Here is a 27,782-nt window from a genome sequence, read left to right as displayed (position 1 = left end):
GCTACTTCCTGCCAACGCATATGCAGTTGTCCTTGTCTAGGACGCTGGAGAGTGTTTGCAGAAAGGCGTCGAATCAGACGAATGCCTCCCAAAGCAAAGGCTTTCGCCCCACTACACTTTAGGTCAACAAAGTCCCCCCCCCCCCCCCCCCCCCCCCGAAATTTTACAATACATTGTGACGTTATAACCTACTATGAAGTCGACCGTAGAGCTAGCCCGGAAAACGCTAGAAGGCAAGAAGCAGGCACTATTTATTGCTTAAAAAGCAGCGCTACAAGCAACGACAGCCATACAAGTCGCGGCGAGTATTTTTTGCTGCCATGCAACGTGTCGCACTGGAGACTCGCTGACTTGCAGCTGGGCAGACGAGACGTCTAGAGATATCGGCTCCTTTGAAGTAGCGGAGGCTTGTAGAACGGCGTTACCCACTCGAACAATACGACACAGTTGTGCTAAAATAGTAACAAAAAATGTTTTCTCGTAACGACTGATTTGGGTATGATAATGAAGTATTTTTCTGTAGCACTGTCGGTGTCACTCTAAACTCAAAACAGAAGGGATTAAAAAAGAGAGTAAAGCTGTCCTCTAAAGCAAGGAGTGCGCTATAGGACAACTTTAATCTCTTTTTACCCCCATATAGGCGTATTCGTGTTCAGGGTGTACGACAAGGGACAGCGCAGTACAAGAGAAAATTATGCTTTTACGAAAAAGATATCCTGTTATTGCAAGTCTGTGTCCACAAATACTACAGAAATTCTGTTCGTAGAGCAGCAAATTTACTGTTATTTCCTTTTCGATAGGGTGCTGGCGCGAGGAGAGGTCAAGAGCTCCGTACGAGTTTTTCACCTCGCACGCATGGAGATTAGGCGCGCCGTTCGCAAATAAAAAGCGACGCTCAGACCGCGGCGCTGATGCAGAGGAAGCACAAAGACTTGACACAACTGCCAGAAGGACAGAGTTGCTCTCAACGCAGCACAGCTACCTGACAAACATTGTCGAGCTTAAGCGACGAGTAGGTTTCGTTCAGAACTGCAAACATGAAGACGGCGATGATTGGATTGGTGCTGTCGGCTGTAGCGGCTGGGGTCCTGGCTTCGACTCCGACGCCTTCCTACGACTTCGTCAGGGTGAGAAAGGGCATTGTACAAGAAAAGGAAATGATAGGTGTGCCATTTCTATAACTGTGCAACTCGTCTTGACTTAAAGAGTTTCAAGCTGAAGCTTCAGAAGTTCCAAGCTGCTCAATAAGCGGCCCAAGCTTGGGCTTTAATTTCATTATTCAAGAATGCAGATGAACTGCATATGCTTTCAGATTTAGCGCTGTCGGACTGAGTGCATTTATTTCGCCAAAATTACATGAATTCTGCGTTCGTGCAGATGTAAAACCCCGTTTAGAAAAAAGCCTTGAAGTAGGGTTCTTTGAGCATTTTTCATTAGATTTGCTCAGATTAGGCAGTGGTTTGGTAGTGACACACAGGCACAATAAACTTAACGCACTTCCATCTAGCCGCCGCGATGGCTCATCGGTTACGGCGCTCGGCTGCTGACCCGAAAGACGCGGGTTCGATCCCGGCCGCGGTGGTTGAATTTCTTCGGAGGAGGAATTCTAGAGGCCCGTGTGCTGTGGGATGTCAGTACACGTCAAAGAACCCCAGGTGGTCGAAATTTCCGGAGCCCTTCACTACGGCGTCTCTCGTAGCCTGAGTCGCTTTGAGACGTTAAACCCCAATAAGCCAAACCAAACCATTTCCATCTAAAGCGACAGCTGCTGAGGCGACTTTTTGTTGGGTGCGCGGTGCGAATGCCGTCTAATGTGCATTGATACTTCCCTCTTACACTGTTTTTACTTGATGGCTGATGAGAGTGCTGTTCGGGTGGACGGTGCAGCTAGTGAATTGGAGAATATTTTGCCTTATTTCATGCAATAGGAAGGGGCTTTAATCACGCGGATCTCGAAGCTTGTATAGCATAGCGCCTTGCATCACGCTCCGAGGAAAACTGGGGCGAAATGTAATCGGCAGCGGTTACAGAGACTGAGCTCATTACCTTTAAGCGATAGCATATTCAATAATATTCTAAATTGATCAACACCAGAAATAAATAAATAAATTAAAAAAATCCCCTGTGCCCCTTGGTTTCTGTGGCTGTTGGCTTCTCTCATATTTATAACGAGCCCCTCATTCCCCTTCCCTTGTTTGCTTAATTGCTTAGCGAGGGCCTCGGTTCTGGCAGCCTTGACGCCATAGGAAGCATAAGAGGGTTCTCACACAGCTTCCACCCTCGCCGTTCGATGGCGTTCTACGTCACACCAGCGGTAACTCAGGACGTTCTACGTCCACCGCTTACGAACGTGGGTGGCGCTGATGAACACTCTCAAGGTTAGGTTATTTGTAAACATAAATACCCCCGAAAGCAGAAGATTTGACAGCCGTCGCCGTAGCTCAGAGGTAGAGCACCGGACGCGTAATTCGGAGGTCGTGGGTTCGGATCCCACCGGCGGCATGTGGTTGTTTTTTCTTCTGCTTTTCTAATCAATTACCTTTAAGCGATAGCATATTCAATAATATTCTAAATTGATCAACACCAGAAATAAATAAATAAATTAAAAAAATCCCCTGTGCCCCTTGGTTTCTGTGGCTGTTGGCTTCTCTCATATTTATAACGAGCCCCTCATTCCCCTTCCCTTGTTTGCTTAATTGCTTAGCGAGGGCCTCGGTTCTGGCAGCCTTGACGCCATAGGAAGCATAAGAGGGTTCTCACACAGCTTCCACCCTCGCCGTTCGATGGCGTTCTACGTCACACCAGCGGTAACTCAGGACGTTCTACGTCCACCGCTTACGAACGTGGGTGGCGCTGATGAACACTCTCAAGGTTAGGTTATTTGTAAACATAAATACCCCCGAAAGCAGAAGATTTGACAGCCGTCGCCGTAGCTCAGAGGTAGAGCACCGGACGCGTAATTCGGAGGTCGTGGGTTCGGATCCCACCGGCGGCATGTGGTTGTTTTTTCTTCTGCTTTTCTAATCAATTACCTTTAAGCGATAGCATATTCAATAATATTCTAAATTGATCAACATCAGAAATAAATAAATAAATTAAAAAAATCCCCTGTGCCCCTTGGTTTCTGTGGCTGTTGGCTTCTCTCATATTTATAACGAGCCCCTCATTCCCCTTCCCTTGTTTGCTTAATTGCTTAGCGAGGGCCTCGGTTCTGGCAGCCTTGACGCCATAGGAAGCATAAGAGGGTTCTCACACAGCTTCCACCCTCGCCGTTCGATGGCGTTCTACGTCACACCAGCGGTAACTCAGGACGTTCTACGTCCACCGCTTACGAACGTGGGTGGCGCTGATGAACACTCTCAAGGTTAGGTTATTTGTAAACATAAATACCCCCGAAAGCAGAAGATTTGACAGCCGTCGCCGTAGCTCAGAGGTAGAGCACCGGACGCGTAATTCGGAGGTCGTGGGTTCGGATCCCACCGGCGGCATGTGGTTGTTTTTTCTTCTGCTTTTCTAATCAATTACCTTTAAGCGATAGCATATTCAATAATATTCTAAATTGATCAACACCAGAAATAAATAAATAAATTAAAAAAATCCCCTGTGCCCCTTGGTTTCTGTGGCTGTTGGCTTCTCTCATAAAACTGATCTAGTTATGTGTCAGCTTTTGTTCGTGCCTCCGACCTGGGCGAAAATTTCTCCAGTGGCCAAGACATAATGGAGCTGTGTAAGAGTGTTACCTCTGAGGCTAGTTGGTGTATCATCTTTATGTTTTGGAAAGCGCTAGATGCATGCAAGGAAATGGCAAACACACACGTAGGAACTTATAAGCCTCACGTACTCGAAAATAAATTCAGAAGGCCTGCTACTAGGGCTAGTTGGAATCTAATCTTTACGTTTTGGAAAGCGCTAGCTTTCCTTTGTAACAAGGTCGGTAGTAACGTTAATAATTTCCTCATCTGAACTTCCTTATGTTGGGGCGGATTTACTCAATGCCTTCGCAGTAAGATCAGGCATGCAGATCTGCGAAACATAGGGCGAGGAAGTAAAAGCGAGCGCGATCCTTTATTAGTCCTATTATGCAGCTTTCTGGATATTTAGTTTGTGTGCAGTACTGAATTTTGTTATTAATCTTGTATTTTTTTCATCGTTTTTGTTTGTCACCTCCAAAGTGCGCATATGAAATGGATCATTCAGGTTTTGACGGAAGCATGTGGTTAATAATATAATACTATTAGGCGTGTATTTACGTTCACCCGGTAACCACTCACGCAAAGCACACGCCCTACGGCGTACGGTCACTGAGTCCAAAGTGAGTGGTCCTTCTGCCAGCGGCGGCCGTAATTTGATGGAGGAAAAATGCGAGACCACTCACCTTTCATACGCTGACATCATCACCATCATCATCATTATCATCAGCCTGACTATTCCCACTGCAGGGTAAAGGCCTCTCACATGTCTCTGCAATTAACCCTGTCCTTCGCCAGTTGCGGCCACCGTATCCCCGCAAACTTCTTAATCTCATCCGCCCGCCTAACTTTCTGCCGCACCCTGCTACACTTGCCTTTTCTCGGAACCCACTCCGTTACCCTTAAGGACCACCGGTTATCTTGCCTTCGCATTACACGCCCTGCCCAAGCCCATTTCTTCCTCTTGATTTCGACTAGGATGTCACTAACCCGCGTTTGTTCCCTCACCCACTCCGCCCGCTTTCGTTATCTTAACGTTACACCGATCATTTTCCTTTCCATAGCTCGCTGCGTTGTTCTTAACCTACGCTGAACCCTCTTTGTTAGCCTCCACGTTTCTGCCCCATAGGTGAGTATCGGTAAGATACAGCTGTTGTAGACTTTTCTCTTGAGGGACATTGGCAAACTGCCATTCATGATACTTATGAGTGTACAATACTTACGAGCGTATGAGTGTCATACGCTGACACTCCGCCTTAAACAACCCCAGGTGGCCGAAGTTAATCCGGAGCCCGCCATCATGTGGTATCTCTCGAAGCTCACGCGCATCTTTGGAAGTTTGGGTGCCGTTGAAATATTCCGCAAATAAATACAGCGGCCAGTTACATTGAACTTTGTCTGATCTTCCTGTATCTCTGCGGTCAACATAGTTGAAATAGCAGCAGTTACTAGTCATTTAAGTAAGGCAGACCTTCGACACGTTTATTGCTGCAGGGATATTTGGAATCTCTGAAAGGTCACGTGAAACTTTGCATGTTGGGGTGCCGTTGGAATTTTGTTTAGTTTAGTTGGTGGGGTTTAACGTCCCAAAGCGACTCAGGCTATGAGCGACGCCGTAGTCGTAGTGGTGGGCTGCGGATAATTTCGACCACTTTCGATTCTTTAACGTCGCATAGTACACGGGTCTTTAGCATTTCTCCGCTATCGAAATGCAACCGCCGAGGTCGGGATCGAACCAGCGTCTTTCGGGTCAGCAACAGAGTACCATAACCACGGAGCCACCGCGGCCGTTGAAATATTGCATAAATAAATATGGCGGTCATCTACATCATACCGGGACTAAACTTCCTGTACCTTCGCTTGCGCAGTTGCTGGAGAACTTCGACAAGTTTACTGCGGCGGAGATATCCAGACCGGACACCACAGTACTCTGCCTCACTGGCAGGAAAGTCGAGCTCGACCTTGTCAACAGGTCGTGCAACTGCGAGGGGAGCTGGAAGGGAAGGAGCGCCGATGAGCCGTTGTGAGTCACTCATTTACTGAGCCAACGTCAATAACGGTTGCGTAATTGTTTGTTTCTAAATAAATATTCCGTCCTTTTGCCGAATGGCATCAAACTAGTCAGGGGTTCGTTTACAGCACAGTTACGACGAGATTTTAAGAGTATAGTCAGGACAATATAAACTTAGATTGTGTGGATAGATTACCGCATCCTGACGATAAATATGCCACTTCACTGAAAGCTGACTTTTCGTATGTAATAGAAGGATAAAAAAATTAAATAGAGCTTCTGCTATCATTGGCCATTATCGCAATTAAACTGCGCTGCGCCGATGCAGTTTCTTCGGCGTGAATCTCGGAGGCTAGTCTACACCTTCATTTTTTTTAAGGCGGAGGTCACAGAGTTCTTTTCGGTGTAGACGTCAGGGTTTGAATCGAATAGCGGGAAAATTTCTACAGTCGAGCCCACTTATAATAAACCTGACGGTCGCGCGGTTTGCGTTAGTTGTGTCCGAGGTTCGTAGCGAGTGGGATTCTCATTTTACATCCAGAAATACGGAGTCCAGCGAAATTAGTGTTTATTTCTTACAAAACTTCACTATAATCGTCCGATTATTCAAAGGATACCATACCACGGCCCATTACAAGCCTTCAAGAGGGGTCATACTTAATGTTCCTTGCCGAGGACCTAACTTCCAACAATAAACTGATTTGAAAACACGATATCACTAATCGCGGATAAAGCGTTCACGGCAGCTAGCGTTGGGTCGGCCTAATCGTCATCGTCATCAGACTGTTGGCAGTAGGGCAGCGCTTGTACTTCGCTAACAATGGCTTCGTGAGTGTATGACTTTTCGATACCAGTGTCATGACCCGTGCCAGTAAAATCATCTCAGGCAAAATCATGTCCGGCCATCTGTGCATCAACAAGGCGTTGCTACAGATCCACATGCGTATGATCATGCGGATGTTCAAAACTGTTCTCACTCATTCCTTATTTCGTAGAACATGCTTTACGGAAGCAATCTTCTTTTATTCGCTATGTCACAGTCGAACTCAACGAGCCACTCGGCGAGCAAATCGTGCGCAATGGCCATAGCGCCATATGAAGTTATGCCTCGTTGCACGCTCGTCGTACAAAAAGAAAACGTGACGTGTTATCTAGGCCTTTGTGTTCAGTCTGTACCGTACGAAAATGCTGCTCCCAAAGCATCGCACTGCGCAAGACTTGCCGATGGCAAAGAACCTCCGCCGGCCGCTCCCGTTCCTTCTGGTGCCGAGCAGGACGTTAGCCCAAAAGCTTGTCATTTGTGAAAACCATGCCATTTTGTCGGCAATGTCTCGCTCCTTTTTCTTTTTACCGCCTTTTTGGATCCCCACGTTCTTTCTGGGGAGGGTGTCACTTGAGACCGGAGTCGCTCGTCCATGTCCACGCTTACAGGAAGCGCGAGTTTACCGGAAGGTAGAGTCCCATTGTTCTATTGCATATTTTGTACAACAACACCGCCCTCCTTCGTAGTAAGCGAGTTACGTTATAACTGTTGTCGTTATAACTCGGCTGGAATATACACAATTTTCTCGGCAGTAAATCCGTGTTTTGATGCCTGACAAACATCTACATAACCGTAGAGAGCCACCGAATGGATCTTTATTCAGGACGAAAATTCTATTCAGGGCGAATCACGTGACGACGGATTATATTCAGGGCGAATCACGTGACGACGGATTACCTAATATTAAAAAAAAAATTGTTGGTGTTCAACGTGCATCGCATCGCATTGCAGTGCTGCGCTCTAGAGCGCTTCGACCCTCGTCCTCTAGCGCAGAGTCCAATCCTCTGAGTCCGCCGCGGTGGCTCAGTGGCTATGGTGCTCGACTGCTGACCCGAAAGACGCGGGTTCGATCCCGGCCGCGGCGGTTGAATTTCGATGGAGGAGGAATTCTAGAGGCCCGTGTACTGTGCGATGTCAGTGCACGTTAAAGAACCCCGGGTGGTCGAAATTTCCGGAGCCCTCCACTACGGAGTCTCTCATAGCCTGAGTCGCTTTGGGACGTTAAACCCCATAAACAAACCAAACCAAACCAATCCCCTGAGTGGGGCCATAGCAGTCGACAGAGTCACGGCCTACAAAGCACTGTTTCGATGCCTCAGATTGTGACTTGACAGTTGCCTGATATCCTTGCTTCTAACCCTTCCCTCTTTTCCTCTCTCCCTTTTGCGGCTCCTCTTCCTATTTCCCTAACTGCACGGCAGCCAATCATAAAACCTCTCTGGTTTTCTTTAATTGCACTATAATCGTACAGCCAGACAAGGCGAGGACGCAGGGAAGCGCCGACGATGCTGTCCCCCCCAGAGAAAGTACCGTACGCCTGTAGTCACTGTATGATGTCTCATAGTGCAGAATTTTTTACGAAGCTGACAACTTACCCTTTTAAGAGATCTTTAGGTACAGAACTTCGCCAAAAGAGAAAAAGAACTCTGCACGGGTTTTCAGGAACATAAACAATTAACCGGGGAATAAGGTATTTTTTTTTTTTGACTGGGGCGTATGCCTGGGCCGAAGATAACGACCACCATCTAGCCGAAACCGCGTTCTCATTGCTTGGTTGCTTTATAAATGCTTGTATTAATCCAATGCATAGGTTTCGTTGCGGTCGTTTGGGTGGTTTGGCGAGCTTTAACGAAAAGAAGGCTATTCGAGCTCGCATATTCTCTCGCGCTCCCCCATCTAAAGTAGGAGTGTTAAGGAAGAGATGGTTCTGATTACCTGCATCGATTAATAAAGAGAAAAGGGGATGCAGAAGGGGAAGAGGGGAGAAGAAGAAATTAAGTTGAAGAACGTAAATTAAGGCGCTCAACACTCTTACACCTCACGTGTATCAGTGCGATACAAAGCGTAAAAATGGGAATAACTTTCATTGTTTCTTCGAGAGGTACATCATTTGCTGCCATAATCGCAGGAACGTTATGTCGCAGAATTTTTCTCGAAAAGTGCGCAAACGTCAGCTGCGAGACATTCAGGAGGGTAACTGAAAGGTAAATTCAGTAATGCTGCATTGACGCATGATGATATAGCTTTGGATGCTGCTCCCGACTTACTCTTTGCGGCCGCAGTTGTATGCTCCTTACACATACAGAAGTCATAAAAATTAGCTAACTTTATTAATGCTGCAGTAATCTTATATTTTTTTAATACTTTTTACATATGTGCAGATCCTGGGCATTAACGACTTTTGTCCCCGTAATAAATGCCTGGTCATTACAAAGTTGAACCATAACATGTTCTCTACGGGCCGGAAAGCCATAGCCCTTAATTTAACCTAGTCCTCTAGCTGAGGAATGAGTAGTAGCTACATACGGTGGGACTAGCACTTAGTTGATTGCCACACGTGAGTTTATTAGAGGATATCCTTCATATATTGCGCATATACTTGACGCTTCTTATTTCGCGCTACGTTAGTATTAGATAAGAAGGTTGCTTTATTTTGTTTGAAGAATTTCTACGAATAGGCCTGTGAGTGAGCGGAGTAGCTGAATGGGCGGGCGATTCCATCATGTGTTGGCAATGCGCTAGCAACCGAAGCTGTTGAGGCCTTTTTTGGAAGTGAGCGGTGGTGCTTGCGAGATCTAGGTTGCTCTTCCCGTAAATCACCTGCTACTCGCCACGGTTGGTAGATGAAGGTTTCACACGGATGAACCTGGTCTAGTGATGTCAGTTACCTCCAGATAATGGGCATTCTCCTCTCTGGTGACGTCACTGATGACACCACAGCCCGCCCGCCAATCAAGATATCGCCCGCCATCAAGATTTTTCTGGTCTTCGCCGATTATATGCTATCGCAGAAGTTATTCGTAATTATTTGACCGGTACTCAAACTGCATTGCTGTTGCCTTTCAGGGTTCGAGCTAACTTCACCTTCAGTGGTGGAGACTCCGTGGACAAGCTAACCACCCCTGACCCCTGGTGTGAGTACTCGTACTCTGCAATACTTAAGAAACAACAAGACGTCTCCACATCTTGACCGTTGTTCAAGAACGCTACGCAGCTTTTGTCCTGAGACGTGCTGCTACGCGCAGTACCTGCACAGTTGTCCTGGTGGCTTGCTCTTAATCGGTGTCTTCAATATAACAACCGGAAATAGTACTCAGTAGTGGCACGGGAATTCCTATGAAGGGGAAGTGCAAAAATGATTAGGCTCGTGACGAAGAAGGCGATTTTTGGCCGACCTAAGTAGGCTATGTAGGTATATCGCAGAGCAGTGACGCAGAAAAAGATGCAGCATTCGAAGGTAGCCCGGGATTTAGTTTAGGAGAAAAGGAGACTCTTACCCTGTTATAGTATTTAGGGGGGAGGTGGCTCAAATTCAAGACGTATCACTTGCAAAAATGTTAGGCATGTTAGCAAGGGCGACAGTTGTGGAGCGATTAGGTGATTGCAAGCAACAGCTGCGCAGGTGGGGAGAAGGATTATCAGGGTATCAAACCACAATCATAGACTTAGAGAAAGAGGTCCCAAAAAGCTATCACAGGCTTTTATTGTGAGCAGGATCGCTTGCACAGCACCATACCTTCAACGGAAGAAAAGTGAGAAGGACAAGTTGGACGTTCCAATGCGCAAAGCATTAAATGAGCACTTGGTATCCAGGTCCACGCGGAAATAGAAAGCCTATAAGCATTGGCAAGAGCAAATGGGGGCTAGTTCAGAAGAAATGCAAACGGAAGGGCGAAGAGGGAGGAAGAATGCGGACGCCAAGGGTTCCTGAGAAATGATAGGAAGAGACGCGGGGCATAAGGTAAGTATTAATTGTGCAAAGAGAGGGAGAGAGAGAGAACAGCGGCGAAAAAAAAGAAGAAAACGTGAAAGATGGGCCGGGGGGGGGGGGGGGGGGGGTGAACGTGGCGGGGCGGAAAGGTAGGGCGAAAGAAACGGTAAGGCGGTGTCATGAAGTACTAGGAAATGCTCTTACCATATGCAAGACCGTCTTTAAATGAATTACGGCCGTGTCGGAACGTACCGGACGTTTCCTCTGGATATGTTAATGCTTGCTGGTTGCAGGGTTTTAAATTTGTGGATACGGAATGCCTCTCTGCATTTTCTGTCCGTTGCAAATTTGAAGCCTGGTTGAAGAATTAACATTTTAAGTTTATCGAAGTTGTGATCACCTTGATTAAAATTTCCCGACACTGCCTTCTACACGTCACTGGCTGTTTCAGCTCGATGTCCGTTTAGTCTAGCGTTCATTGATTGCCCGGTTTCTTCGACATATTTTTTCTGATATTCTGTTTCGATATTCTGCTCATTAAATGTTTTTCACCCAGACAACCGTGGTTCTGGACAGTTAGGGCACGAGGTTGAGGTGCTATGTCCTGAGAGTTGAATGTTGGATGGGGTAGGGTGGTATTGGCGCTCATGGTATTTTCCGAGCCCTCTGGCATGAGAGGTAGAGAGGAGTGTGTGGGGGAAGCCGATGAAGGCGGCACGTTTCGCGGACGTGTCGGTAGTGCTGTCGGGCAAACTTTTAGTAGTAGAGGGCGGGATCCCTTACTTAGCGTGCTATTAGCTCCTCTGCTTACCACATTACATACACCACCATTAATCTGATCAGATAAAGAACGTTTCTTTTGCTCTGCCCTCACCTTTTGCAGCCGGAGACATCACCATGCGACTCTTGTACACCGACTACAGGACATGCGCCCTGACCAAGCTCAGCCGTCGTGGTGAAGGTAAGGCTGCTTTCGTTTTGAGTGCGGCAGCACTAGTTGACGTATTTTTCGATTTCGGGCATACGTACGTACGTAACGCCTTTGTCAAAAGTGACCGAGCAACAGAGAGGATGCACAGAACAGCGCTAACAGATCCTGGTAAAGGCCGCTGTACGATCGTTTTTGAGGCCCATGCGGACGCGTCCTTGTGACCGTGCACACGGGAGCATGAGGTCGTGAGGCGGAAGAGGTGTTGTACAGTATGGTCCACTGTTAAAGGGAACCTCACGCAGCGTGGCCGCGGCGCTCCGCGAAGCGCCCCTTTTGAGAAGCGGCGAGAATCGGCGTCACCGGGCGCAGGCGCAGTAACCGCGGAAGGTGGAGCAGCCCCGCGTCGTCTGCTATGGCGCTCTTTTGGCGCTTGGCTTGCTGAGGTAGAAACTCTGGAACGCGACGGGTGAAGTAGACATAGAAAGCAGATTTTCCTCGCAGCTACGTATTGAAGGTGCGTTCCAGGAATACAATTTTTTTTTTCATTTCCGATTCTTCCTCGTTAATTTTTCCGCTATGCAATAGTGGTGCAGGACAGACATCTCTTGTTCTCGTCCACTTTCTGTTCTGAACCAACGAAAGCAAGTTCGTGGGTGAAATTTGTAACCAGTAATTGGGTCCTACCATTGCGTATGTGGACGAGGCTTCGGGCCGTACAAATGCTGTGTGTCAGCAACATTGAAACATTGCCTTCGGCGACTGCTGTTCCGTCACGAAGCCCATCGCAGTCGACAGTGACAAAAACCCTGGAGCGTGCCGGGATGCAAACACTCTCGGCGTAAACGCGAAGGGCGGAGCGACATGGGTGAGTGTGAGAAGTGTCATCGGCGTTGTCTGTCGAAAAAGTAACTGTGCGCTGGCGGAGATCGATGATGGCCGCATTCTCACGGAGGAAGTCAACACCCAGGATCAGGTCACGAGAACAATCACGGAGAACCTGGCAGCTGACAACGAACGTGGTGTTGCGGATCTGGACCCGAGCTGTACACTGGCCAAGCGGAGTGACGATGTGGCCGCCAGCCATGCGGATCTGCGTGCCAGACAATGGTGTCGTAACTTTTTTGAGAAGAGCTGCCAATTTGCCGCTTAAAATGGAAAAATCAGCTCCGGTGTCCAGCAGCGCGCTAATGTTGTGAACGTCAATGAGTACAGGTATGTCCAGTGAAAACCGGTCCTTCATACATTAAGACATATAGAGGTAGCCTGCGCATAACGTCAAGTTAACCAAAACGCAACTGTTGTGTAAATCTGCTTTTATATTGCTTGAAATAGATTTCGAGGAGAATTCTCATTGGGCACGTTATGCAGATGGTATTGTATTGGTTCGCCTTGTGGAGAGTAAAAGAATAAGCATGCTATCAGGCCAATTTATTTTAATAATTACTTAATCTCAACTGCCGTAAATGACAATACTTGAGGGGCAAGCTCTGGAACGGCGTGCCAAGTAGCAGCTAGGCGGCTCATGGTTTGCAGCATGGGTTTGTACAATGTCCAGTTTGAAGAACAAGAGGTCAGTAAGCAAAGGTGGGTGAAACATCAGGTCAAATACCATTCGAGCCTTATGTGGTGTGAAAAAAAATTACCGACGATTACGTTACTTCCTAATGCGAAATTTGAGCGCAGCAAATAAGCTGTTTCACCTTTTCGATAGATTGAGGCAAAGAAATCGAGCAACACATGTATGCGCTATCACAGAATTTTTTTTTTATTTTTCGCAGGAAGAGGGGGGAGGGGGGCGGCGTGTACACCCAGCGGCAAACGATGGGGGCAGAAGCGCGTGCAGCAAGCGGACAACACGATAAAGGGAGGAGGGAAGAGATAGCAGCGACTGACTGATGCCGCTGACGCCGATAGTGAGTCAACCCCAGCTGCGGAGTTGGTTTCAGGGACAACGCCGCCGATGCCGACACAAACAATATGATACCCTCGCTTCCGCAGCGCTAAGAAGCAGGTCTAGCCGTGGGAAGGTGGTCACGTATTCGTCGACGTGCCGGGGCCTACGTGAAATAACCGGCGCGTCGGCAACTGAAGAGCACCCTATCCGCCACACAAGAACAGGGGGGGGGGGGGGACCCTTTCCTCCTCTTTCTGCATGGCGGCGACGGTGTTGTATGCAGTCACGTTATCTTGACTCTCTAGCGGCGTCAGCGGCATCCAGCGGTATCAGTCGGTCGCTGCTAGCGCTGGGGGGATGAAAGGGGGGCGGAGCTGGTTACGAGGCCGACGACAACGCCGACGACGACGCGAAACCCAGGAACGGACGCCAAAGAGCTGCGCTCTAAAAACTGATGTTGAAATACAGTAGCATGAGTCAAGGCATAACGTGTTAGTACGGCTGATGTGGGAGGAACCATGAGTTGTAACACATGATTTGGTTATGCGGTTTTAGAGAGTAGAAAAGTCTGGAGATTCTACACGAATTGAAAAACAAAAAAATAAAATTTCACTTTAGTGCTTTCACACTGGAGCTTCAAGAATAGTCAGAGAATAAAACAAGGAGCTTGGTTTTGAACTGATTCCAGGACTTCAGCAAAATTAGATTTGATGCATATGTGGCATCAGCATACCCCAGATGAGTTTGTGCTGTAGTTTTGCAAAAAAAGTAACTTAGCAGGAGATACTCAAGAGATGTTACAGTGTAAATATTTTAGACAGAGGGCATTTTTTTGGAAAAAGTCAACAGTCATTAAAGCCAAGGGAAGCATAGGACATTATATATATCTTTTTTTTTTAAACAGAAATACCCCCATGCTCTTCTCGGCTTCACTGACTGTTGCTTTCTTCATATATGTGTTGACACGAACCCCATAATTCCCTATCCTTGTCCACTAACTCGGTTACAGGTGGTCGTACAAGGATTAATATTGTCACAGAAGCAGGTAGGCAGGTTTGTATTTGCCACAACGTCCAAGCGCCAGCGGAAACGGCCCGGCCGGCTAACCGACTAGCGAGCGAGCTCACGGGCGAAGAAGAGCGCGCGCCAGCCTCCTGAGCGCGACTACTAGGCGGCGCCAGGAATGCGTTGCGGCATTGCCCCTCCCGGTGGAAAAAGCATCGTCCCGATGCTGCGTGGCGAGGTCAAGCAGAACCGTAGGCTTGACCTAGCGGGCGTGGAAGGGCTTCATCCGGGCAACGTGTACGACTTCCGACTGTGTTTGCCGTCGGGACGTACGAACAGTTCCTTGCGGAATCACTTCGTAGGTGACGTCGCTGAGTTTGCGCAGCACTTCGTACGGGCCGAAGTAGCGGCGCAGAAGCTTCTCGGAGCGACCCCGCTGGCGAACAGGAACCCACACCCAGACTTCATCGCCAGGGTTGTAAATTACCTCCCTGTGACGAAGGTTATAGCGTTGAGCGTCTTTAACCAGCTGCGTCCGGAGTCTCGTTCGAGCAAGCTGACGGGCGGCCTCAGCGTGCTGGACGAATAGACGATATGCGAAATTGCTTGGTGGTCTGGCAACACCGCGCCCACAACTTCCGGTTTCCATCTTGGCTCGGGCGAGCTCGTCGAGCTGGTGCATCGTTTGCTATGCGTACATTCTTGATATCGGTATAGCTGTCATGAATCTTGCGTGTGAAATTTCAACAGGCAAGCTGCGTTGTTTTCACTGCTGATCTTTTACCAAATGTAGGTGCTTTCAGCAAGCGTCAACTTCCTCCTACCGCGTCCTGAGCTTCGCTTGAAGTCTGGCGCTGATGATCGGCACTGGGAAGTGTGTTGGCAAGTCGAACTCTGCGCCACTCTCATTTTAATTCGCGCATTAAAGCACCGGTTCAAGCATCACGCATTATCATGGCTATTTTATTCCCAGGTGGACGCGATTTCATCTGGTGGGGTAGCGAGCGGTTATTTTGCGCTGAGTGCACAGATGTCTTGACAAACTTCTGTGACAGTGTGAACTTTCGTTCGCGCGACGCCAGGAGCTTCGTGCATTGCAGTATATTCACACAGGATCCTCAAGCAGCTGTGTAATGTGATTCCTTTAGTGCAATGTACAATGCACATCCGCGGTTTTCAACGTCACCGTTTCAGAGCCCGGCGCCGGCTGGTTTTCGCCGCAATTCGTTGAAACCGCGTCTTGCTTAAGACGCAGTTGAAGCGAGTATTGCGATGTTGTCAGTCGATATTAACAAGAGTAAAGTGGACACATATAATTCAAAATATTGTAAGCAAAGACGCAGTTTTTTTTTTCAGATAAGCACTGAGCTACCGCGGCGGCTTGATTAGAGAAAGAGCGTACAGCTGTAGGTGCCTGCATGGACTCGATACGCTGGTCAAGCTGTGTATGCGGGGGTGAAATTCGCATGTTCGGTTGCCTCCGACACTTAATTCGCTTCTTCCCAAGCCTACACAAATTTCTTTGTTGCGAAGCAATTAAGCTGTTGCAGCTTGCCACAACGATAATATAATCTGATGGCCTGAAGCGTTTTCAGAACATTGTTGCACGTGCTTTCTAGCTTCGAAATGCGTCCCTCCTTCATAATAAAGTAGCTATATTATTCGCTTCTTTTTTTTAAAAGATTTTCGTCGCCGCAGATATCGAAGGTATAGGAATCCTCAAGAAATAAAGCATTCGCACCTCAGTTTTTATACGTAGGGTGTACTGCTTCACAAAGACTCCTTAACGCGCGTAACATATAAGTATGGTCCAGAGAGTTTACTCGCCCTTCTAAAACTAATTGAACACGGGAAAAACTTAACTGAACACGTAGCAAACTAATCAGTAATCGGCATATGGTTATTCGAGTGAACTTATTTCGCCACGGCACGAGCGATTGGCCCGCTCAAAAAAATTACCTTCTCTATTACGTTGTTCAAGTATGCGTCTATATATATTCACGCCCGACCGGAGAGTTGATAAATGCACGAAATCGGCTTGTAATTTTGATCAGAGACAACAAAGGCTGTGGTCCCTATCTTAATTTAAACGCAAATCACCTCGAAAGCTTTGTCAAAAATCAGCGCAGAAAGCGAAAGCTGCGCACTGATCCGCGTGCTGACACATGATACCTCGCATGGCGTTTTGTGTTACTAAAACGTTGGGACGGAGTAAAAAAATAGAAAAGCGAAAAGCTTGAACGCACCTAGTTCTGGCACGCATCGTAGTGTCTTTTCACAGGGGAGAGGGTAGCGCAACACTGCATCGGCATTTTACTTTTCAAACGAAGCCCAGCCGTTTTAACCCAACGCTGGGCAGCAGTTTCGTTTTCTGTACCGAGCCAACATGGAGGACTTAGTTCTCGGAGCGCCGAAAGATGGCGCTGCGCATTTCGCATATCGTCTATTGGTCAGCGCTGGCAACAGATGGAAGGGGACATCGGGCAGTAACATTGCATCCAGCATGGTAACGGCTTCGCGACCGTACACCAAACGAAAAGGTGTGGAGCGGGTCGTTTCCTGGACTGCGGTATTATACGCAAATGTTGCATACGGTAGTACCTGGTCCCAGTTCTTATGGTCTTCGTCGACGTACATTGAAAGCATATCGGCGATGGTCTTATTGAGTCGCTCAGTAAGGCCATTCGTCTGAGGATGGTAAGCTGTAGTTCTGCGATGACAAGTGCCACTGAACCGCATGACTTCCTGGGTGAGAGCTGAAGTAAATGCAGTGCCTCTGTCAGTTAAAACGACCGCAGGGGCACCATGACGGAGGACTAGGTTAAAGATGAAAAAGTCCGCAATATCAGTAGAAGTGCCGCTGGGAAGAGCTTTGGTTTCACAATAACGGGTGAGGTAATCAGTGGCGACTATAATGTAGCGGTTGCCCAAAGATGACGTAGGAAACGGCCCGGGCCAGTCCATACCGACTTGGTGAAAGGGTACTCGAGGAGGACCAATAGGCTGCAGCAGACCGGCCGGCTTGACAGGCGGCGTCTTCCGACGTTGGCAATCACGGCACGTCTTAACATAGCGCTGGACAATAGCAGCAAGCTTGGGCCAGTAGTATTTTTGTCGTACGCGAGCCAAGGTCCGTGAGAAACCGAGATGGCCGGCAGAAAGCTCGTCGTGGCATGCCTGCAAAACGTCGGGACGGAGCGGCGTTGGGACCACCAGCAGGTACTGAATGTCTGTGGAAGCGTAGTTTTTCTTGTAAAGGACGCCGTCCCGCAAGCAGAACGACGACAGGCCACGCGTAAAAAGGCGAGGTGGCGATGAAACGGCTCCCTCGAGGTAATCGATGAGGGGCCGCAGTTCGGTGTCATCTCGCTGTTTTTGAGCGAGATCAGGCGTCGTGAGAGCGCCGAGAAAAACGGAGTCATCTGTTTCATGTGAAGAACACGGGATAGGGGCTCGGGATAGACAGTCAGCGTCACTGTGTTTCTTGCCGGACTTGTACACAATAGTGACGTCGAACTCCTGCAAGCGGAGACTCCAGCGGGCTAAGCGGCCAGAAGGATCTTTAAGGTTTGCTAGCCAGCAGAGAGAGTGGTGATCACTGACCACTCTAAACGGCCGACCATACAAATACGGCCGAAATTTTGTCACCGCCCAGACAATTGCAAGACACTCCTTTTCGGTAGTAGAATAATTCGCTTCGGCACGAGAGAGGGTGCGACTGGCGTAAGCAATGACCCGCTCAGCACCATCTTGCCACTGAACGAGAACTGCTCCGAGGCCAACGTTACTGGCGTCGGTATGCAATGCTGTATCCGCCTGCTCGTCGAAGTGGCCAAGTATGGGCGTTGTTTGAAGGCGTGTGCGAAGCTCCTCGAAAGCCCTTTGCTGCTCGTCGGCCCAGATGAAAGGTTGGTCGTCCTTTGTTAGACGAGTCAGTGGTTCGGCTATCCGGGAGAAGTCATGGACAAAGCGTCTGTAATGTGCACAGAGGCCCAAAAACCGTCGAACAGAACTTTTATCGGTAGGAGTCCGGAAAGCAGCTACGGCAGCCGTCTTCTCTAGATCAGGGCTAATACCCTCAGCGCTGACGACATGGCCCAGAAACTTCAGCTGTTGGAATGCAAAGTTGCATTTTTCCGGTTTTAGTGAGAGGCCGGCCGCGCGGATGGCATTTAGGACGGCCGTCAAGCGCTTGAGATGCTCGTCGTAAGTCGCAGAGAAAATGACGACGTCGTCAAGGTAGACGAGGCACGTCTGCCATTTGAGGCCGGCTAGGACAGTGTCCATCATTCTTTGGAAGGTCGCGGGGGCGGAGCACAAACCAAAGGGAAGGACCTTAAATTCGTAGAGGCCGTCAGGAGTAATGAACGCCGTCTTTTTCACGATCACGTTCATCGACTTCGATCTGCCAATAGCCACTGCGTAGATCGAGCGATGAAAAGTATCGGGCATGGCGGAGTCGGTCGAACGAGTCGTCGATTCGAGGCAGTGGGTAGACGTCTTTTTTTGTAATTTTGTTGAGCCTCCTGTAGTCGACGCAGAATCTGAGTGTTCCATCCTTTTTATCGACCAGCACAACAGGTGAGGCCCATGGGCTTGTGGACGGTTGGATCACATCATCGCGAAGCATTTCATCAACTTGCGCCCGAATAGCCTCGCGTTCCTTAGTCGACACTCGGTAGGGGTGTTGGAGGATAGGGCGTTCGGTGGGGTCAACTATAATGCGATGCTTTGCTACTGACGTCTGTCCCACCTTGGACGTGACAGCAAAAGCAGTCATGGTAAGAGTCAAGAATTGCTTGAAGGCGGCGTTTTCGGTCAAAAGGCAAAGCAGGATTCACGTCAGTTCGAACTGTATGGGCAGTGCTCTCGGGAGGGTTCTTGGTGAGCAACGATAGGGCGCAGTGGGCTGAGGGCTCGCCGACTTCATCAAAGTAGGCGATGGCTGCCCCTTGCGGTAAATGGCGGTATTCGGCGCTGAAGTTCGTTAAAAGCAGTTCAGTTCGGTTATTACTCAAGGAAAAGACCCCACGAGCGACGCAGACGTGTAGGCTCAACAATAAATTCACATTCATTTCCGCGAGGCCTTGAAGGGCGGGAGGGTTGTCGCAGTGCACTGTAACAAACATGCTGGTGCGTGGAGGTAGTGTGACATGGTCATCGAATACCCGGAAAACTGGCCTGTCTGCTGTGTAGTCGTCGCCATGAGTCACCATGAGGTCACGGAGGTCGATGATTGCGCCGTTTTCTCAAAGAAAATCAAGACCGAGGATCAGGTCCTTAGAGCACTCCGCCAGCACAGCAAAGCAACAAGAGAAAGTTACGTGGCGAATCTCGACTCGGGCGGAGCACACTCCTAGCGGCGTCAGCACATGCCCTCCGGCTGTCCTTATCGGCGCGCCGTGCCAAGGAGTCAGGACTTTGCGTAGGATTGTAGCAAGGCCACGACTCATAACGCAAAAATCAGCGCCCGTACCTACAAGGGCAGTCTTATGGTGGTTGTCAACGGCGATCGGTATCTCAGCGGAAAGATGCTCACCGTCGACGAAGTGCGCCGTATCACGGATCGTCGGACTGACGGGTCGTTCAGTGCGTCGAAGTGCGGCGTCGAGGGTAAGCTTCTGTGATCGTCGGGAGGTCGTCGGACTCGTTGGTCGTTCGGTGCGTCGATTGGGGGCGTCGGAGGAAAACTGCGGCGATCGTCGGAAAGTGGTCGGACTGCTGGTCGGTGCGGGGGGTCGGAGGTCGGAATGTTTGATCGAATCGGCGAATGGAGGATCTTGGTCGTAGGGCTCATCGACGGCGGCTCTACCTCCGAGAGTCACCGTCCTCAGTTTTCCCGGCGCGGACTTGGGGACTGCCTGAAGGAAGTACGCCGGTTGGGGGAAAACTGTCGCGGCGATGGCGACCTGGACTGGCGTCGCGGTGGGGACGCAGGTGGGACGTTGGCGCTGAGGTACTGGTCGATGTCCCGAGGTCGTTCACCATAGCGCGGCCGAGGGGCATCCGGTGAAAATCCGCGCAAGCCCATCTGACGGTATGGACAGTGGCGCAGTACGTGTCCGGCTTCGCCGCAGTGGAAACACAGCGGTAGATTGTTCGGCGTACGCCACACGTGTGCTTTGCGAACGGGCGGTCTAGTGTCGGGCGCATCCGCCGGAGCTGGATGTCGGGGTGCAGGACGGACGAGAGGAGCGGGCCTGTGGGGAGCCGGCGGTGCTGGCGCAGGGGTACGCAACGCGTCGCTGTAGGACATGACGTACGGCGCAGGCGGCTGGGGGGATGGCATTGATGGCACTGCTTGCCGGAGCTCTTCACGTATGACATCCGAGATGCCTCCAACACGCGGGTGTTGATCGAGAAAGGGCAGCTTTTGCAGTTCTTCACGTACGATGCTTCGGACAAGCTCGCGAAGGGCGCTACTCTCGTTGCCGTTCATCGGCAAGCGGAAGTCCACAGCAGTGATGTTCGCAGAACGATCAAATTGCACGAATCGCTGTTGTAGGGCACGCTCCATACTTGTCGCCTCCTTCTTAAAATAAGCCACAGTACATGGAGGGTGACGTACAAGGCCGACAAAGATCTGTTCTTTAACGCCACGCATAAGATGGCGCACCTTCTTTGCCTCCGACATGGACGGATCCGCGCGGTTGAAAAGCCGAGTCATTTCTTCCACAAACATGGCGACGCTCTCATTGGGCCGCTGCGCTCGGGACTGTAGAGCCATTTCAGCCATCTCTTTTCTTGCGTCGTTGCCGAATGTGCTGAGCAGCTTTTGCCGGCAATCTTGCCAGGTGGTGATGGTAGCCTCGTGGTTTTCGAACCACATCTTGGCGGCGTCTTCAAGTGAAAAATAAATGTTCCGCAACTTTCACTCCTCGTCCCACGCATTAAACGGAGCGACCCGGTCGTAGTTGGTCAACCAGTCCTCAACATCCTCAAATTTGTCGCCATGGAACGGCGTGGGCATACGCGGAGCATGGAAGAACAGCGGCTGGGCACTTACTGGAAGGTGAACGGGCTGGCTTGCCTCTGTAGTCGTCATGGTTCGCGGTAAGGAAAGAAGGGGACCACACTCGGGAGCTAAGCCTCTCAAGCGGCGGCTGGCCTTGTGCACAGGTGTGTCCACGGTGTGTAGCGGGGCTTCGGAGGCACCCAAAAGCTCTTCGGACATGGGATGTACCCAGCAAGCTCCACCAAAATGTCACAGAAGCAGGTAGGCAGGTTTTTATTTGCCACAACGTCCAAGCGCCAGCGGAAACGGCCCGGCCGGCTAACCGACTAGCGAGCGAGCTCACGGGCGAAGAAGAGCGCGCGCCAGCCTCCTGAGCGCGACTACTAGGCGGCGCCAGGAATGCGTTGCGGCAATATGCTCTGACCATGTTAAATGGTAAAATCAATAGCGGGCTATTTTAACAAGTATGCAAGTAGCCTTCTTGTGGCAGTGCCTTATAGGTAGGAAAAATGAAGTTAAGCTGACAGTAAAAACTATTAGTGTAGTCCTATTAACATTGACAAACAGGCCATTCCCGAGCATGCAGACGGTTGTTCTGGTGGCTTGGAACAATGGTACTGATTGTAGGATGGCAGACGACAAAGTAATCAATGAAGACTAATTAAATGAAACTGAAATTAAGCTCATTATTGAATTTAAGAAAAAGAGAAGGTTCAGGGACAATACCTTTGGAGTTGCCTGAAATTCCAAAAAAAGGACTGATGACAGCCAGCTAGGAGCACTTATATCCAGTTCAGAACAGTAGCACGCAAGTTAAAACGGGAGCACTTCGGCAATACACTAGAATCTCATTGTATGCTTTCTCACTCAGAGCAAGGTGCAAGAGCATGTTACACAAAATGAGAAGTTGGCTATCACAGTAATGCTTTTTCAAGAAAGCGTGCAGATTGGGAAATAACATTTCAATGGGCCACATGAATCTAGCAGTTCGAGAGTACATAGTGTTTTTCACGATTAGGAACATATGCTAGCCAGAGAAATGGAGGAATAGTTGCTCTGTGATGACTGGTAAAACACATTTGGGAGAGTCGGGTAACTATTTATTTCTTTATTTATTTATTTATTTATTTCAAGATACCCCTAAAGGCCCTCTTCATGAGGGTATTACATAGGGGGTGGTAAAAATTACAAATTGTATACATAAAAGGAACATTTAACATGAGTAACAGCGCAAAAAAGAAGCAAGAAAATAGCAAGGCATAACTTAACAAGGCATAACTGTATATGCGTTGCTTGCTTTGAGAAGTTGTTGTTAATGTTGTTGTTGTTGTCTTAGTGATATGGCACATACCACGACGACGGATAGGCTAGGGTTCAGTTTGAGAAGCCTGAGCGTCTCCTAGCTGTGGTCTTCTTTTTTTTGACATTAGATCAAATGAAATTCTCATGAAAACATTTGCTGGGGTTTAGCTTTGGTTAAACCTGGTAGGTTGCGTAAGCATCCATAGCGTTCCATTCGGGATCATAACCGGTTGTAGACGATTCGGTTTCGATAGAGGCGCGGTGCGCCCGTCTAACAGCGTCTTGAGCGCGCCGCCTTGCAAGGCGCTGTTCGCGCTCTTCATCTGTCTCCGAAGCCCGTTGTAGTTTCCTGGCTTCGTCAAGCCGACGTAGCCTCCCTTTCAGTTGATCTGGCGGCATAACGACGGAGCCGGCAAGCAAGCGAACGCATTTTATACCCCCCCCCCCCCCGATCTCCAGCCTCCTCTCCACACTCCGCAGCTGGCGAGAGCGCGGCATGGGCAGCGCCTCCACTCGGCAGCGGCGGCGGTACAGCTGTAGTGCACCGCGCCTCGCGCCGCTCTTCAAGGTCAAACGTGCCTCGCGGCCGCCCCGACGTGAAGGGCTGAAACCTGTCGTAATATTGCTTACGCAATAAAAGGGCTGCATTAGTCGGCACATATTGCACATTCGGGCACTGGGAAACACCCGTTAATGAGTTGCGACATTGGTTTTTGTTAGTACATAACAGTTCCTCATAATTGACTAGTCGGCCATTGAACAAAATAACAGATATATCAGACTGCTATTCATGCACTAATTAGTAAGGCAAAATAATAAATGGCGGATGATTTAGCCTGGTTATGCCAAATGCGAATTAGGTATGCTCGCATTTCTGTTTTCATTTCGCTTTCGGTTAAAGTCTCGGATTAACAGGGGAATGTGGTAGCAGTGCGTTCTGGACCCATTGCGCATGGACGGAAGTTAATGACAACGACAACATCCAAAGCACAACGCGAGAGACTGGCAGTTACACACGCGGGATGTTCGGCTGCGGCAATGACATAGTGGTCAAATGCAGTGGCCAGCGAAGCTGCTCGGCTCGCACCACCTGGAGTTCGAAACCCACCCACAGCCATAGAGCGTTTTGCCGTAAAACGTTTTACACAGTTGGAGATAAACCTGCTGGCAGGTTTCCACTACTCAGAGGCAGGTTGTCACCTGTCACCGTGACAGATGGGGCAGAACGACCCAACGCTCGGAACGCGACAAACCTCATAAAAATGGTCTATAGACGGTATATAGACTTCTTATCGAGTCTATTGCCTTTCTATAGATATATATCTTTGTCGACTTATACTCTATAGACTGTCTATGGACAAAAGTATACTAGAAGTGTATGGCCACAAATATATAGATTGTGCATAGACTGTCTATTAGCTTTTGTCGTACCTATAGACTGTCTATAGAGATTTTTCTATCGAGAGTATATAGACTTTATAGACAGAAGACTATGGGCAGTCTATACACTGTCTAAAAAAATGTTGATAAAAGAGCGACGCCCCTCCTGAAGCATCACCACCAGCCATATGCCTCGCATGCAGGCAGGAAGAGACCCCGACGATATGTCACCTCCTTTCTGACTGTCCAGGCCTGGAGAGTAGAAGTCGACGGCACCCTCCAACCTGGATTTTCACATATGAAGCTTGGATTAGGCCTTGCGGGCGGCATAGAGAGGCGCCTCGTTTGCGAGGTGGCCATAGCCGACCGCTATTAATCTCTCACTCCTCACCCACTACCCTTGAGCCATCCCCACAATAAATGTGCTTGAATTGAATTGCCACCTGCCAGAGGCATTGGACAGACAAACGTCGGCTAAATCTGAGATTAAGGGTTTTGGTGATAGAGCACTAAAAGTAAATAGTGACGACTTGGGTCCGTCGTGTAACAGACAACCGACATCATTCGCTTACAGATCACTCTGATTTGTAGCTCTTCGGCGCATGTAACTAGAAAATAGTTGTACTCAGCGTATAGAAGACGACGCGCCCAGAGGAAAAAGTAGACGCTGTTTAGCAGCGAACTTGCCGGTACTCATGTGGCATGTGCTTTCGAACTTGGGCACGCTTTTACTGTTTCGTTGGAATCGCCGAAACATTTCACTTATGAAACTACAGTGCGTCGGCTTTTCTTGAGTTTGCATACTATATAAGAACCTGGAATCTAGAGCCGTTTCATTCCGACATTCTTATTTCTTCTTCGCACGCAGTCTGCATTCTCTGGATCTCGTACAACGTAGGCGGGTCGATCCCAGCGGACTGCCACGAAGAATTAGAGCGTCACTGCGGTAGCGAGCACACGACCTTGCATCCGGACGAGCGTTGCACTTCGCAATCGGATTAGCGGGTCAAGAGAAAACGGACGCGGTCAACCGACACGAAGAGCCTATTAGCTTCCTCTAAACGCCGACCCACATGGGGTGAACTTTCACGACGAACTTCGTGCGGCCAGGACCAGTCTAAAAGACGACCCGAAAGGGGCGAACTTTCAAGACGAACTTCGCGCGGCCAGGAACAGTGAGGCTGCCTTCATCTCTTGGCATAGTTGCGAGGCCCTCCGCACGCTCAGTCAATACACACACTGATTCTTTGAAGCGCACTTTTTAAAAGACGACTGCGGGAGTTTGACCCTTTTGAAAATAAACTGAATCCGCCGTCTCTTTACAGAGTGGTGCAAATCAAAACCTCGAATTCTTTTGGAATGAGAAGCAAGAAACTTGGAAGCCTCCTTAACCACATTATTAATGCATAAAATGCGACAACATTTAAGTTAGTGTCTACCGTTTCACATTTTCAACTTCGGTGGTGCCCTGTGTTTGGCCCACTGGTCGTCACGCGGTTTTGATGACGTGAAAACCCACGCAATCACATTCATAGATCGTGGGGAGCCTTCATGCTCCTACTGGAGAAGTGTTGCAGCTTTTAAGCGATGCGGTCTTGAGATCTAGGTTGCACTTCCCGAGCTCCCCTAAGTCTCATGCACAGCGCCCCAGTTGGCAGGTGGCCACTTCACTGAATTCGGCGACAGTGAGCAGTTGGCCATAAAGCCAAAACGGGACATAGTTGGCCATGAAGCATGCTAACATGCTTGTCGCAGCAGCTACAGTCGGATGCCGCTCAAGAACGAAACGGCATTTCCCCGTCGAATGCCCGCTTTCAGCCAATGGCGTCGGCTGCTCCTCGTAAGCCTGCTAGCGCCACAATGGAGGGAGTGGCAGATGGAAGGGAACGGTGCCTTCTTTCCACGGTCGCGGAGAGTGCACTCCCTGAATTGTCAGACTGCTCCTTGCATTATTGGCTCTTGATAATCGACCGGCGCCATTGACTGAGAGGGGGCCGTTTGCCGGGGATATGCCGCTTCGTCCTTGAGTTGTATCCGATTATTGAACATAGTTGTCGTTCTCAACGTGTAGGACACGGCGCATTCAACGGTGAAGGCAGACACTGTTTAGGACCGAATCTACCGGCTTCATATGGCATGTGTTTTCTCATTTCTGCACGTTTTCACTGCTTTATTGCCATCACCAAAACAATTCACCTGTGTAACTACAGGGCGTTGCCTTTTCTGGAGTTTGCATATTATGTAAAGAAGAGGAATATAGAGCACATTCATGCCCTCATTTTCATTTCTTCTTCGCACGCAGTCTGCATTCTCTGGATCTCGGACGACGTGGTCGGATCGATTCCAGCGGTCTGCCATGAAGAATTAGAGCGTCACTGTGGTAGCGAGCGCAGGACCCTGCATCCGGACGAGCGCTGCGCCTCGCAAGCGGATCACGCTACCCATTAGTTGCCAGCAGAAAGCGGCAGCGGTAAACCGACACGTAGAGCCTGTCAGCTCCCTCTAACGGTGTCTTCATTTTCTAGCCTCTGCCAGGCCTTCCGCACGCTTAGGCAATACACACACTGATCCTTTCAAACACTCTCAATAAACGATGACGTCGTGCGTTTGACTTTTGAAAATAAACTGTGTCCACCGTCTCTATGCACGGAGATGTCACCAAAAACCAAGATTTTTTTTGGAATGACAAGCAAGGAACTTGGGGGCCATCTTAACCGCATTCTTAATGAATAAAATGTGAAAGCATTTGTGTTAGTGTCTAATTCTCTCACATTCTCAACTTTGGCGGTGCCCTGTGAGTGGTCCAGTGGTGGTCACGTGCTTTTGATGATGTGAAAACCCACGCAATCGCATTCATAGATCGTGGGGAGTCTTCTTACCACTATTGGCGCAGTGGTTAAGCGATGCGGTGCGGTTTGTGAGACAGAGGTCGCTTTTCCCAAGCTTCCATAAGACTCATGAGCAGCGCCAGGGTTCGCAGCTGGCAGCTGTACTGAATTTTATGGCGGTGAGCAGTTTGCTCAAAGCCCGGTGGGTTGGTTGTAATGATGTCAGAAGGTCACGTCTGACTGACTGACTGTAAAGCACTTTATTCGTCGGAAAGAGCTCGGCGCTAAGAGATCGCAAGTGGTCGAGAGTAGGCAGCCTTCGACGACTTTGTCAGCCCACTCCACCGCCAAAACTTGCGTTCTGGGGTCAGAGCTAGCCAGCACGGTCTCCCACCGCTGGAGAGAAGGAGCGGTGACTAGATCACCCGGAGGTGGCTCTAGTTTGCATTTCCACAGGATGTGATCATAGGTGGCTCGTTGGCCACAGTGTTTACAGTTTGGATTGTATAAATCCAGAGAAATGTACGCGAGGAGTGATGGGGTGCGTATCGATCTCGTCTGTAGACGACGCCACGTAACCTCTTGTTCTTTAGTTAGGCTTTTGTTCGAGGGGGGGGGGGGGGGGCTCTCCTCTCTTGTTTGAAATGATTGGTGAGATCATGATATGTGATCATGGAGTCCTTCACGAAATTCAGGGAGCCAGACTCATCCACTGCCCGGTCGACGAAACCTCGGGATTTATTGTGGGCCGCCTCGTTCCCCGGAGTCCCCGAATGGGCTGAGACCCGTAGCAGTTCGGAATAATTTGGTGAGAATATGGTGGCGTTAAGGATTCTAAGGGAGGTGCTTGTAATTTGCCCTTTTGCGAAATTATTGATAGCCATTTTGGAGTCGCTGAGAATGATGCTCTCTTGTGTGTGCGCTAGGACGAGGGCTATAGCTGCTGCTTCTGGCGTTTCAGAAGATTTCGTTTTGATTATTGCCGAGACGATGTGGTCACCATTCACGTTCACAGCCACAATTGAAAATGCAT

General features: G+C 49.2%; 1 protein-coding gene across 1 annotated transcript; it reads left to right on the top strand.

Moving 5' to 3' along the window:
* The first annotated feature begins 682 nt into the window (after positions 1 to 682).
* On the top strand, positions 683 to 26,668 carry LOC149347253 (uncharacterized). The gene is made up of 5 exons (XM_089585541.1): positions 683 to 1,127; positions 5,558 to 5,712; positions 9,590 to 9,657; positions 11,338 to 11,415; positions 26,224 to 26,668. Exons 1-5 carry the CDS (start codon positions 1,038 to 1,040, stop codon positions 26,367 to 26,369), a joined length of 537 nt encoding a protein of 178 aa, XP_089441667.1. The 5' UTR covers positions 683 to 1,037; the 3' UTR covers positions 26,370 to 26,668.
* Positions 26,669 to 27,782: the final 1,114 nt, after the last annotated feature.

Source organism: Amblyomma mixtum, chromosome 4 (genome assembly GCF_055824585.1).
Source record: "Amblyomma mixtum isolate Tamu chromosome 4, ASM5582458v1, whole genome shotgun sequence".
NCBI lineage: Eukaryota > Metazoa > Arthropoda > Arachnida > Ixodida > Ixodidae > Amblyomma > Amblyomma mixtum.
Note: the sequence above shows the minus strand (reverse complement) of the source record. Positions and strands in the feature narration are given on the sequence as shown.

What these genes read in the sequence shown, in the direction of transcription:
- LOC149347253 (XM_089585541.1), top strand. Translation starts at nt 1,038, where the DNA reads ATGAAGACGGCGATGATTGGATTGGTGCTGTCGGCTGTAGCGGCTGGG. An exon ending in CTTCCTACGACTTCGTCAGG is followed by an intron (nt 1,128 to 5,557) that starts GTGAGAAAGGGC and finishes TCGCTTGCGCAG; the next exon opens with TTGCTGGAGAACTTCGACAA. An exon ending in GCTCAGCCGTCGTGGTGAAG is followed by an intron (nt 11,416 to 26,223) that starts GTAAGGCTGCTT and finishes CTTCGCACGCAG; the next exon opens with TCTGCATTCTCTGGATCTCG.